The following is a 13,140-nucleotide window of genomic DNA, read 5'->3' on the forward strand; positions in this document are numbered from 1 at the left end:
GAATCAACTCCTCATGAGGACCTGCACCTCCTCTACACCTGGATACTAAATGAGAACAAGAATCACCTCCTCATGAGGACCTGCACCTCCTCTACACCTGGATACTAAATGAGAACAACAATCACCTCCTCATGAGGACCTGCACCTCCTCTACACCTGGATACTAAATGAGAACAACAATCACCTCCTCATGAGGACCTGCACCTCCTCTACATCTGAATACTAAATGAGAACAAGAATCACGTCCTCATGAGGATCTGCACCTCCTCTACACCTGGATACTAAATGAGAACAAGAATCACCTCCTCATGAGGACCTGGACCTCCTCCACACCTGGATACTAAATGACAACAAGAATCACCTCCTCATGAGGAGCTGCACCTCCTCTACACCTGGATACTAAATGAGAACAAGAATCACCTCCTCATGAGGAACTGCACCTCCTCTACACCTGGATACTAAATGAGAACAAGAATCACCTCGTCATGAGGACCTGGACCTCCTCCACACCTGGATACGAAATGAGAACAAGAATCAACTCCTCATGAGGACCTGGACCTCCTCTACACCTGGATACTAAATGAGAACAAGAATCACCTCCTCATGAGGACCTGGACCTCCTCCACACCTGGATACGAAATGAGAACAAGAATCAACTCCTCATGAGGACCTGGCCCTCCTCCACACCTGAATACTAAATGAGAACAAGAATCAACTCCTCATGAGGACCTGGACCTCCTCTACACCTGGATACTAAATGAGAACAAGAATCACCTCCTCATGAGGAGCTGCACCTCCTCTACACCTGGATATTAATGAGAACAAGAATCACCTCCTCATGAGGACCTGCACCTCCTCTACACCTGGATACTAAATAAGAACAAGAATCACCTCCTCATGAGGACCTGCACCTCCTCTACACCTGGAGACTAAATGAGAACAAGAATCAACTCCTCATGAGGACCTGCACCTCCTCTACACCTGGAGACTAAATGAGAACAAGAATCACCTCCTCATGAGGACCTGCACCTCCTCTACACCTGGATACTAAATGAGAACAAGAATCACCTCCTCATGAGGACCAGCACCTCCTCTACACCTGGATACTAAATGAGAACAACAATCACCTCCTCATGAGGACCGCACCTCCTCTACACCGGGATACTAAATGAGAACAACAATCACCTCCTCATGAGGACCTGCACCTCCTCTACATCAGAATACTAAATGAGAACAAGAATCACCTCCTCATGAGGACCTGCACCTCCTCTACACCTGAATACTAAATGAGAACAAGAATCACCTCCTCATGAGGAGCTGCACGTCCTCTACACCTGGATACTAAATGAGAACAAGAATCACCTCCTCATGAGGACCTGCACCTCCTCTACACCTGGATACTAAATAAGAACAAGAATCACCTCCTCATGAGGACCTGCACCTCCTCCACACCAGGATAATAAATGAGAACAAGAATCACCTCATGAGGACCTGCACCTCCTCTACACCTGGAGACTAAATGAGAACAAGAATCAACTCCTCATGAGGACCTGCACCTCCTCTACACCTGGAGACTAAATGAGAACAAGAATCACCTCCTCATGAGGACCTGGACCTCCTCCACACCTGAATACTAAATGAGAACAAGAATCACCTCCTCATGAGGACCTGGACCTCCTCCACACCTGGATACTAAATGAGAACAAGAATCACCTCCTCATGAGGACCTGCACCTCCTCTACACCTGGATACTAAATGAGAACAAGAATCACCTCCTCATGAGGACCTGGACGTCCTCTACACCTGGATACTAAATGAGAACAAGAATCACCTCCTCATGAGGACCTAGACCTCCTCTACACCTGAATACTAAATGAGAACAAGAATCACCTGCTCATGAGGACCTGGACCTCCTCCACACCTGGATACTAAATGAGAACAAGAATCACCTCCTCATGAGGACCTGCACCTCCTCTACACCTGGATACTAAATGAGAACAAGAATCACCTCCTCATGAGGACCTGGACCTCCTCCACACCTGGATACTAAATGAGAACAACAATCACCTCCTCATGAGGACCTGGACCTCCTCCACACCTGGATAGTAAATAAGAACAAAAATCACCTCCTCATGAGGACCTGCACCTCCTCTACACCTGGATACTAAATGAGAACAAGAATCACCTCCTCATGAGGACCTGCACCTCCTCTACACCTGGATACTAAATGAGAACAAAAATCACCTCCTCATGAGGACCTGGACGTCCTCTACACCTGGATACTAAATGAGAACAAGAATCACCTCCTCATGAGGACCTAGAACTCCTCTACACCTGAATACTAAATGAAAACAAGAATCACCTCCTCATGAGGACCTGGACCTCCTCCACACCTGGATACTAAATGAGAACAAGAATCACCTCCTCATGAGGACCTGCACCTCCTCTACACCTGGATACTAAATGAGAACAAGAATCACCTCCTCATGAGGACCTGGACCTCCTCCACACCTGGATACTAAATGAGAACAACAATCACCTCCTCATGAGGACCTGGACCTCCTCCACACCTGGATAGTAAATGAGAACAAAAATCACCTCCTCATGAGGACCTGCACCTCCTCTACACCTGGATACTAAATGAGAACAAGAATCACCTCCTCATGAGGACCTGGACCTCCTCTACACCTGGATACTAAATGAGAACAAGAATCACCTCCTCATGAGGACCTGGACCTCCTCTACACCTGGATACTAAATAAGAACAAGAATCACCTCCTCATGAGGACCTGCACCTCCTCTACACCTGGATACTAAATGAGAACAAGAATCACCTCCTCATGAGGACCTGCACCTCCTCCACACCTGGATACTAAATGAGAACAAGAATCACCTCATGAGGACCTGCACCTCCTCTACACCTGGAGACTAAATGAGAACAAGATTCAACTCCTTATGAGGACCTGCACCTCCTCTACACCTGGAGACTAAATGAGAACAAAAATCACCTCCTCATGAGGACCTGGACGTCCTCTACACCTGGATACTAAATGAGAACAAGAATCACCTCCTCATGAGGACCTAGAACTCCTCTACACCTGAATACTAAATGAAAACAAGAATCACCTCCTCATGAGGACCTGGACCTCCTCCACACCTGGATACTAAATGAGAACAAGAATCACCTCCTCATGAGGACCTGCACCTCCTCTACACCTGGATACTAAATGAGAACAAGAATCACCTCCTCATGAGGACCTGGACCTCCTCCACACCTGGATACTAAATGAGAACAACAATCACCTCCTCATGAGGACCTGGACCTCCTCCACACCTGGATAGTAAATGAGAACAAAAATCACCTCCTCATGAGGACCTGCACCTCCTCTACACCTGGATACTAAATGAGAACAAGAATCACCTCCTCATGAGGACCTGGACCTCCTCTACACCTGGATACTAAATGAGAACAAGAATCACCTCCTCATGAGGACCTGGACCTCCTCTACACCTGGATACTAAATAAGAACAAGAATCACCTCCTCATGAGGACCTGCACCTCCTCTACACCTGGATACTAAATGAGAACAAGAATCACCTCCTCATGAGGACCTGCACCTCCTCCACACCTGGATACTAAATGAGAACAAGAATCACCTCATGAGGACCTGCACCTCCTCTACACCTGGAGACTAAATGAGAACAAGATTCAACTCCTTATGAGGACCTGCACCTCCTCTACACCTGGAGACTAAATGAGAACAAGAATCACCTCCTCATGAGGACCTGGACCTCCTCCACACCTGAATACTAAATGAGAACAAGAATCAACTCCTCATGAGGACCTGCACCTCCTCTACACCTGGATACTAAATGAGAACAACAATCACCTCCTCATGAGGACCTGCACCTCCTCTACACCTGGATACTAAATGAGAACAACAATCACCTCCTCATGAGGACCTGCACCTCCTCTACATCTGAATACTAAATGAGAACAAGAATCACGTCCTCATGAGGATCTGCACCTCCTCTACACCTGGATACTAAATGAGAACAAGAATCACCTCCTCATGAGGACCTGGACCTCCTCCACACCTGGATACTAAATGACAACAAGAATCACCTCCTCATGAGGAGCTGCACCTCCTCTACACCTGGATACTAAATGAGAACAAGAATCACCTCCTCATGAGGAACTGCACCTCCTCTACACCTGGATACTAAATGAGAACAAGAATCACCTCCTCATGAGGACCTGGACCTCCTCCACACCTGGATACGAAATGAGAACAAGAATCAACTCCTCATGAGGACCTGCACCTCCTCTACACCTGGATACTAAATAAGAACAAGAATCACCTCCTCATGAGGACCTGCACCTCCTCCACACCTGGATACTAAATGAGAACAAGAATCACCTCCTCATGAGGACCTGCACCTCCTCCACACCTGGATACTAAATGAGAACAAAAATCACCTCATGAGGACCTGCACCTCCTCTACACCTGGAGACTAAATAAGAACAAGAATCAACTCCTCATGAGGACCTGCACCTCCTCTACACCTGGAGACTAAATGAGAACAAGAATCACCTCCTCATGCGGACCTGGACCTCCTCCACACCTGAATACTAAATGAGAACAAGAATCACCTCCTCATGAGGACCTGGACCTCCTCCACACCTGGATACTAAATGAGAACAAGAATCACCTCCTCATGAGGACCTGCACCTCCTCTACACCTGGATACTAAATGAGAACAAGAATCACCTCCTCATGAGGACCCGGACCTCCTCTACACCTGGATACTAAATGAGAACAAGAATCAACTCCTCATGAGGACCTGCACCTCCTCGACACCTAGATACTAAATGAGAACAAGAATCACCTCCTCATGAGGACCTGGACCTCCTCTACACCTGGATACTAAATGAGAACAAAAATCACCTCCTCATGAGGACCTGGACGTCCTCTACACCTGGATACTAAATGAGAACAAGAATCACCTCCTCATGAGGACCTAGACCTCCTCTACACCTGAACACTAAATGAGAACAAGAATCACCTCCTCATGAGGACCTGGACCTCCTCCACACCTGGATACTAAATGAGAACAAGAATCAACTCCTCATGAGGACCTGCACCTCCTCTACACCTGGATACTAAATGAGAACAAGAATCACCTCCTCATGAGGACCTGGACCTCCTCCACACTTGGATACTAAATGAGAACAACAATCACCTCCTCATGAGGACCTGGACCTCCTCTACACCTGGATACTAAATAAGAACAAGAATCACCTCCTCATGAGGACCTGGACCTCCTCTACACCTGAATACTAAATGAGAACAAGAATCACCTCCTCATGAGGACCTGGACCTCCTCTACACCTGAATACTAAATGAGAACAAGAATCACCTCCTCATGAGGACCTGGACCTCCTCTACACCTGGGTACTAAATGAGAACAAGAATCACCTCCTCATGAGGACCTGGACCTCCTCTACACCTGGATACTGAGAACAAGAATCACCTCCTCATGAGAACCTGCACCTCCTCCACACCTGGATACTAAATGAGAACAAGAATCACCTCCTCATGAGGACCTGGACCTCCTCTATACCTGGATGGTAAATGAGAACAAGAATCACCTCCTCATGAGGACCTGGACCTCCTCCACACCTGGATACAAAATGAGAACAAGAATCACCTCCTTATGAGGACCTGCACCTCCTCTACACCTGGATACTAAATGAGAACAAGAATCAACTCCTCATGAGGACCTGCACCTCCTCTACACCTGGATACTAAATGAGAACAAGAATCACCTCCTCATGAGGACCTGCACCTCTTCTATACCTGGATACTAAATGAGAACAACAATCACCTCCTCATGAGGACCTGCACCTCCTCTACACCTGGATACTAAATGAGAACAACAATCACCTCCTCATGAGGACCTGCACCTCCTCTACATCTGAATATTAATGAGAACAAGAATCACCTCCTCATGAGGACTTGCACCTCCTCTACACCTGAATACTAAATGACAATAAGAATCACCTCCTCATGAGGAGCTGCACCTCCTCTACACCTGGATACTAAATGAGAACAAGAATCACCTCGTCATGAGGACCTGGACCTCCTCCACACCTGGATACGAAATGAGAACAAGAATCACCTCCTCATGAGGACCTGCACCTCCTCTACACCTGGATACTAAATGAGAACAAGAATCACCTCCTCATGAGGACCTGCACCTCCTCCACACCTGGATACTAAATGAGTACAAGAATCACCTCATGAGGACCTGCACCTCCTCTACACCTGGAGACTAAATGAGAACAAGAATCAACTCCTCATGAGGACCTGCACCTCCTCTACACCTGGATACTAAATGAGAACAAGAATCACCTCCTCATGAGGACCTGGACCTCCTCCACACCTGAATACTAAATGAGAACAAGAATCACCTCCTCATGAGGACCTGGACCTCCTCCACACCTGGATACTAAATGAGAACAAGAATCACCTCCTCATGAGGACCTGCACCTCCTCTACACCTGGATACTAAATGAGAACAAGAATCACCTCCTCATGAGGACCCGGACCTCCTCTACACTTGGATACTAAATGAGAACAAGAATCAACTCCTCATGAGGACCTGCACCTCCTCTACACCTAGATACTAAATGAGAACAAGAATCACCTCCTCATGAGGACCTGGACCCCCTCTACACCTGGATACTAAATGAGAACAAAAATCACCTCCTCATGAGGACCTGGACGTCCTCTACACCTGGATACTAAATGAGAACAAGAATCACCTCCTCATGAGGACCTAGACCTCCTCTACACCTGGATACTAAATGAGAACAAGAATCACCTAGTCATGAGGACCTGGACCTCCTCTACACCTGGATACTAAATGAGAACAAAAATCACCTCCTCATGAGGACCTGGACCTCCTCCACACCTGAATACTAAATGAGAACAAGAATCACCTCCTCATGAGGACCTGCACCTCCTCTACACCTGGATACTAAATGAGAACAAGAATCACCTCCTCAGGAGGACCTGGACCTCCTCCACACCTGGATACTAAATGAGAACAAGAATCACCTCCTCATGAGGACCTGGACCTCCTCTACACCTGGATACTAAATGAGAACAAAAATCACCTCCTCATGAGGACCTGGACGTCCTCTACACCTGGATACTAAATAAGAACAAGAATCACCTCCTCATGAGGACCTGGACCTCCTCTACACCTGAATACTAAATGAGAACAAGAATCACCTCCTCATGAGGACCTGAACCTCCTCTACACCTGAATACTAAATGAGAACAAGAATCACCTCCTCATGAGGACCTGCACCTCCTCTACACCTGGATACTGAGAACAAGAATCACCTCCTCATGAGGACCTGGACCTCCTCTACACCTGAATACTAAATGAGAACAAGAATCACCTCCTCATGAAAACCTGCACCTCCTCCACACCTGGATACTAAATGAGAACAAGAATCACCTCCTCATGAGGACCTGGACCTCCTCTATACCTGGATACTAAATGAGAACAAGAATCACCTCCTCATGAGGACCTGCACCTCCTCTATACCTGGATACTAAATGAGAACAAGAATCACCTCCTCATGAGAACCTGCACCTCCTCCACACCTGGATACTAAATGAGAAAAAGAATCACCTCCTCATGAGGACCTGGACCTCCTCCACACCTGGATACTAAATGAGAACAAGAATCACCTCCTCATGAGGACCTGGACCTCCTCCACACCTGGATACTAAATGAGAACAAGAATCACCTCCTCATGAGGACCTGGACCTCCTCTACACCTGGATACTAAATGAGAACAAGAATCACCTCCTCATGAGGACCTGCACCTCCTCTACACCTGGATACTGAGAACAAGAATCACCTCCTCATGAGAACCTGCACCTCCTGCACACCTGGATACTAAATGAGAACAAGAATCACCTCCTCATGAGGACCTGGACCTCCTCTATACCTGGATAGTAAATGAGAACAAGAATCACCTCCTCATGAGGACCTGGACCTCCTCCACACCTGGATACAAAATGAGAACAAGAATCACCTCCTTATGAGGACCTGCACCTCCTCTACACCTGGATACTAAATGAGAACAAGAATCACCTCCTCATGAGGACCTGCACCTCCTCCACACCTGGATACTAAATGGCAACAAGAATCACCTCATGAGGACCTGAACCTCCTCTACACCTGGAGACTAAATGAGAACAAGAATCAACTCCTCATTAGGACCTGCACCTCCTCTACACCTGGAGACTAAATGAGAACAAGAATCACCTCCTCATGAGGACCTGCACCTCCTCTACACCTGGATACTAAATGAGAACAAGAATCACCTCCTCATGAGGACCTGGACCTCCTCCATACCTGGATACTAAATGAGAACAACAATCACCTCCTCATGAGGACCTGCACCTCCTCTACACCTGGATAGTAAATGAGAACAAGAATCACCTCCTCATGAGGACCTGGACCTCCTCCATACCTGGATACTAAATGAGAACAAGAATCACCTCCTCATGAGGACCTGGACCTCCTCCAACCTGGATACTAAATGAGAACAAGAATCACCTCCTCATGAGGACCTGGACCTCCTCTACACCTGGATACTAAATGAGAACAAGAATCACCTCCTCATGAGGACCTGGACCTCCTCCACACCTGGATACTAAATGAGAACAAGAATCACCTCCTCATGAGGACCTGGACCTCCTCCATACCTGGATACTAAATGAGAACAAGAATCACCTCCTCATGAGGACGTGGACCTCCTCTCCACCTGGATACTAAATGAGAACAAGAATCACCTCCTCATGAGGACCTGCACATCCTCTACACCTGAATACTAAATGAGAACAAGAATCACCTCCTCATGAGGACCTGGACCTCCTCTACACCTGGATACTAAATGAGAACAAGAATCACCTCCTCATGAGGACCTCCACCTCCTCTACACCTGGATACTAAATGAGAACAAGAATCACCTCCTCATGAGGAGCTGCACCTCCTCTACACCTGAATACTAAATGAGAACAAGAATCACCTCCTCAGGAGGACCTGCACCTCCTCTACACCTGGAGACTAAATGAGAACAAGAATCACCTCCTCATGAGGACCTGCACCTCCTCTACACCTGAATATTAAATGAGAACAAGAATCACCTCCTCATGAGGACCTGCACCTCCTCTACACCTGGAGACTAAATGAGAACAAGAATCACCTCCTCATGAGGACCTGGACCTCCTTGACACCTGGATACTAAATGAGAACAAGAATCACCTCCTCATGAGGACCTGGACTTGCAGCCGGGTTAGTTCACACCTCTGTCATGGTGGGGTGATAGGACTTAGCCAGGTAGGGCTTGGAATCCAGCTCCGGAAGGGTTAGGACACCTCCTGGGAGGGACGGTGAGACCCTTTCTGGATTAGACTTTGTCTACAGACCTCCCTGCAGCTCACAGCCTCCCCCGTTCTCTGAGGATCTCTGGTCAAACCTGACTGCGCTCTGCCTGCCGGCACTTCAGGGAAACTGAGGGGAACTCTGGCAGGTGACACTCTGTTTCCTATCCTGGACTCTACTCACACAGAACACTCACACCAGCTCTAGGAACTCACATCAACTCACAGCGTCCACACAAGCCCAGAGCTCTCACTACCCACCCAGAGCACTCACCACCAGCCCAGACTCATGCCAACCCAGAGCTCCCACACCCACCCAGAGCTCCCACACCCACCCAGAGCACTCACCACCAGCCCAGAGACTCACACCCACCCAGAGTGATCACACCAGCCTAGAATCTCCCCCATCTCAAGCCGCAGCCCCCTCCATTGATTTCCTCTACGGCTGGGTCAGCCTCCCGCCAGCTTGGTCTCTACTTTGCCTGGATACTGGTAGAGTCCCATCCCACCCCCCGCCTCACACGAGACCCTCTACCTATCAGGCTGCAAGCCAGCTGCAGAGTGAAACAGAACCCGATGGAGCTACACGACGCAGGACTCCTGGTCTCCAGCGAGGTGTAGGGGGCTGGGGCAAGGGCCTCCAGCACACAGAGTGAAGACCCTAAAAGTGGGCTGAGGCCACAGGGCGAAGAGACAGGCCCTGTATCCACATCTCACCAGCCTGCCCCTAGCACTCACACCCCTGGCCTATCACAGCACCTCCACTCTGCCCTTTTTGCCCCTGAGACCTTGGCTTCATGCTGTTCAGCTAGAAGGGCAGAAAGAGGGCTAGACAGTCTGGGATAGCTTCAGCATGAGCCTGGACGGAGGCCCTACAGCTGACCTCGGGGGTGGGGGTGGGGGAGGGGATGCTGTCCCATCATTTCCGAGTTGTCAGAAGCAAGTCCTACCTCAGCTCTTCCCATGTCCCAGACCTGCCACGGGGCCCGTGCCCAACCACGCCAGCATGTGCAGCTACCCCTCTGGCACCCACAGTTTGGTCCACCTCCGAGGAAGTAGACCAGAGAGCAGGCACTGTGCTGGGTGGTCTCCTGAGCTCTAACGTGGGGCTAGCCAGCAAAGTGTGTCTCCTGCTACACAGACATAGCTCACCCTCTGTTCTTGCCAAAGTAAAGCCCTCTTTCCTCTGAACTGTCCGCTGGCCACCTGCCACACCCACAGTGCTCACACATGAACCAGTATGGCTTCCACCCTGCCAGCCACAGACCAGGCACTAGGGTCAACCCAGAGCGATCCTGTAGGCAGGAGGAAAGGAGCAGTGCCCACCACTTGGACAGCCTGTGGCCCACCCACTCAAGGAGGTGGAGCCTGAGATGGACACAGAGCCAGAGGCTGTGGACAGCAGGGGAGGAACACGGGAAGCCACAGGGAACTCTGACACGGCCATCCCCAGGGAGCCTGAGAGAGGCCAGGCTACTCCGGACACAGTCCACTCTCCCTGTCCACCAAGGCCTTTGCCTCAGTCTCACCACTGTCCCTACTATCTCCAGCGGGAGCCCAGTGCACCAGTGAACACCTCAATTCAATGCAACACAGCTCAGGGAGCACAACTGGATTTGCAGCAAATTATGGAGCGTGGCCCCAGGGCTACTGCCCAACGAGGCGGATGCTGGCATCACCATGCCAGCCCCTCACCTGGCAGCCACTGTGTGCAGCAGGAGGGGAGACGGAAGACCAGACTGCCCTTTGAACATGCTGACACCCTTAGGGTCTGGCCTTCCACTCAGGGCCTGTCCCCTCCTGGGACATTTGAAGGAGAAAGCTGGGAGCAGGAGGAAGGGAGATGGCCCCAAGACCCTGTGCCAGGCTCCAAGAAAGGTAAGAGCCTGGCCTGGCCCATCCCATCCCATCCCATCCCGCCCAGCCAGCTCCTGGGGCGCATGGCCACGAGGGACACATTCCTCCAGGGCCTCCCTGCCCCCACACCCACTGCTGCCAATCCAAGCAGAAAACATCCTCAGGTAGCGATTTGGAGCCTCGCTGGCTTGGGCCCAAGTGCAGATGACAGGCTGCAGGCCCTGCTCAGACCTGCCTGCTGTGCCTCTGTGGGGGCGAGGGGGGCTGGGCTTAGCCTAACTGCCTGAGCTCCTCCCATGCCTGCTCCTACCTTCTCCAATTCGGGGACACATTTCCGGCCCTGAGGCCTACAAGTCCAGTGGGGAAGAGGAAGCAGGAGGACTGTGGCAGCATCTGGGGGTGGTGAGCGGGGAGCCCAGGAAGGGTGAATTCAAAGCAGAGGCCAGGCAGTGCTAGGGAGAAGGTAAGCCTGGAGCTCAGCACCTGGCAGCAGAGGGGCTGCTGGATCAACCCTGGCTCTAACCGTCTGTGTCAGGACCAAGTTGCGAGGTGGATGAGCTCCTGCCGCTGCTGGCAGCTGGGCCAGCCAGAAGTCAGCATCCAGGAAGGCACCTGGGGCAGCGCCTGGCACCCCTGCCTCCACCCTCGAGCCCGGGCCTCCTCCAGGCTCACCCACCCCTGAGGCTCCTGACTTACTGGCTAACTCCAGGAGCGCCTTCCAGGACGGCTCTCGTTCCCGCCCCGCCCGTCTCCTGCTCTCCCTGTCACTGATGGTGACAGGCCGGTCAGGGCCTCTGGGCAGAGCCAGCACGCAGACGAAGCACTAGAAGGCTCCCCGTCCACAACTCTCCCCACCTGGAGGTTCGGGCAGCTGCGGGCCCTGGGGCCTGTCCGGCCTGGTACCGGATCCCCTCACCACCCACTCCTAGGCACCGGCCCCGCCGCGGCCCTGGCTTCTGCCCTCTTAGCGGGCCAGCACCAAAGCAGCCGGGAGGCCCCTGCGCTCCGACTCGCTGGCCAACAGCGGGGCGACAAAGGGTCCCAGAGGGTGCCGGTCTCCCTGCAGCGTCCGCCCTGCGGCCCCGTCCATGCCCCCGGGCATCCAGGAAGCTGCAGGGCGGGCGCGCAGGCTGGCTGCGGGCCCGGGGCTGCTCCGTCGGGGCCTGCCCGGGACCAGCCCCAGCACGCGCGGCGCACAAGTCTGCGCGGCCCCCGGGCGCCTCGCGCCTCCCCACCCAGACAGACACGCGCAGGGCGCCGCCGGCACACGCCGCCCCGCGGACCGCGCGCGCGGGCACCCCCGCCCCGCGCCCCGCCGCGCCCCGCCGCCCCGCGCCCCGCGGCCACCGCGCGCCCACGTGGCCCGGCCAGGCCCCAGCCCACCCGCCGCGCGGCGCCCCCTGCCGGCCCCGCCCCGGCCCCGGCGCCGCACCTGCGGGGGCGCGGGGAAGGGGGGCGCACGTACCGGCCAGGCGAACTGGAAGGGGATGACGACGAGGCCCGGGTCCTGGTCGGCGCCGGCGCGGGGCCGCGCGCGCGCCCGGTCCCCCGCAGCGCCCGCCGGCGGCAGGTAGAAGGAGTTGCCGCCCAGCACGGGCGTGGCGCCGTGGCCGTAGCTGCAGGGCCCCGTGGGCGTCGCCTTGGCCTGGTACTCCTTGAGGCACACGCGCACGTACGTGTCGCACTCGTCGCGGCCGCAGCCCCCCGCGCGCGTCGTCCGCCCGTCGCCGTCGCAGCAGGCGCCGCTCAGCAGCTCCCCGTTCGCGTTCCGCAGCGCGCTCAGCCGCAGCTCGAAATAGCCCATGGGCCG

At 52.5% G+C, this 13,140-nt stretch overlaps 1 protein-coding gene across 2 annotated transcripts in view; it reads right to left on the reverse strand.

The window, feature by feature from the left end:
• Jag2 (jagged canonical Notch ligand 2) overlaps positions 1–13,140 on the reverse strand; it is a 41,149-nt gene extending 28,009 nt beyond the window's left edge. Inside the window, exon 1 of one of the 2 annotated variants that reach the window (XM_090344945.1) lies at positions 12,796–13,140. In XM_090344945.1, the coding sequence (XP_090201071.1) occupies positions 12,796–13,134 (339 nt within the window). In that variant the 5' untranslated portion in view covers positions 13,135–13,140. The remainder of the gene's footprint in view (positions 1–12,795) is intronic. The other variant, XM_090344946.1, reaches the window with a different exon arrangement.

Source organism: Megascapheus bottae, chromosome 14, assembly GCF_031878675.1.
Source record: "Megascapheus bottae isolate mThoBot1 chromosome 14, mThoBot2.hap1, whole genome shotgun sequence".
NCBI lineage: Eukaryota > Metazoa > Chordata > Mammalia > Rodentia > Geomyidae > Megascapheus > Megascapheus bottae.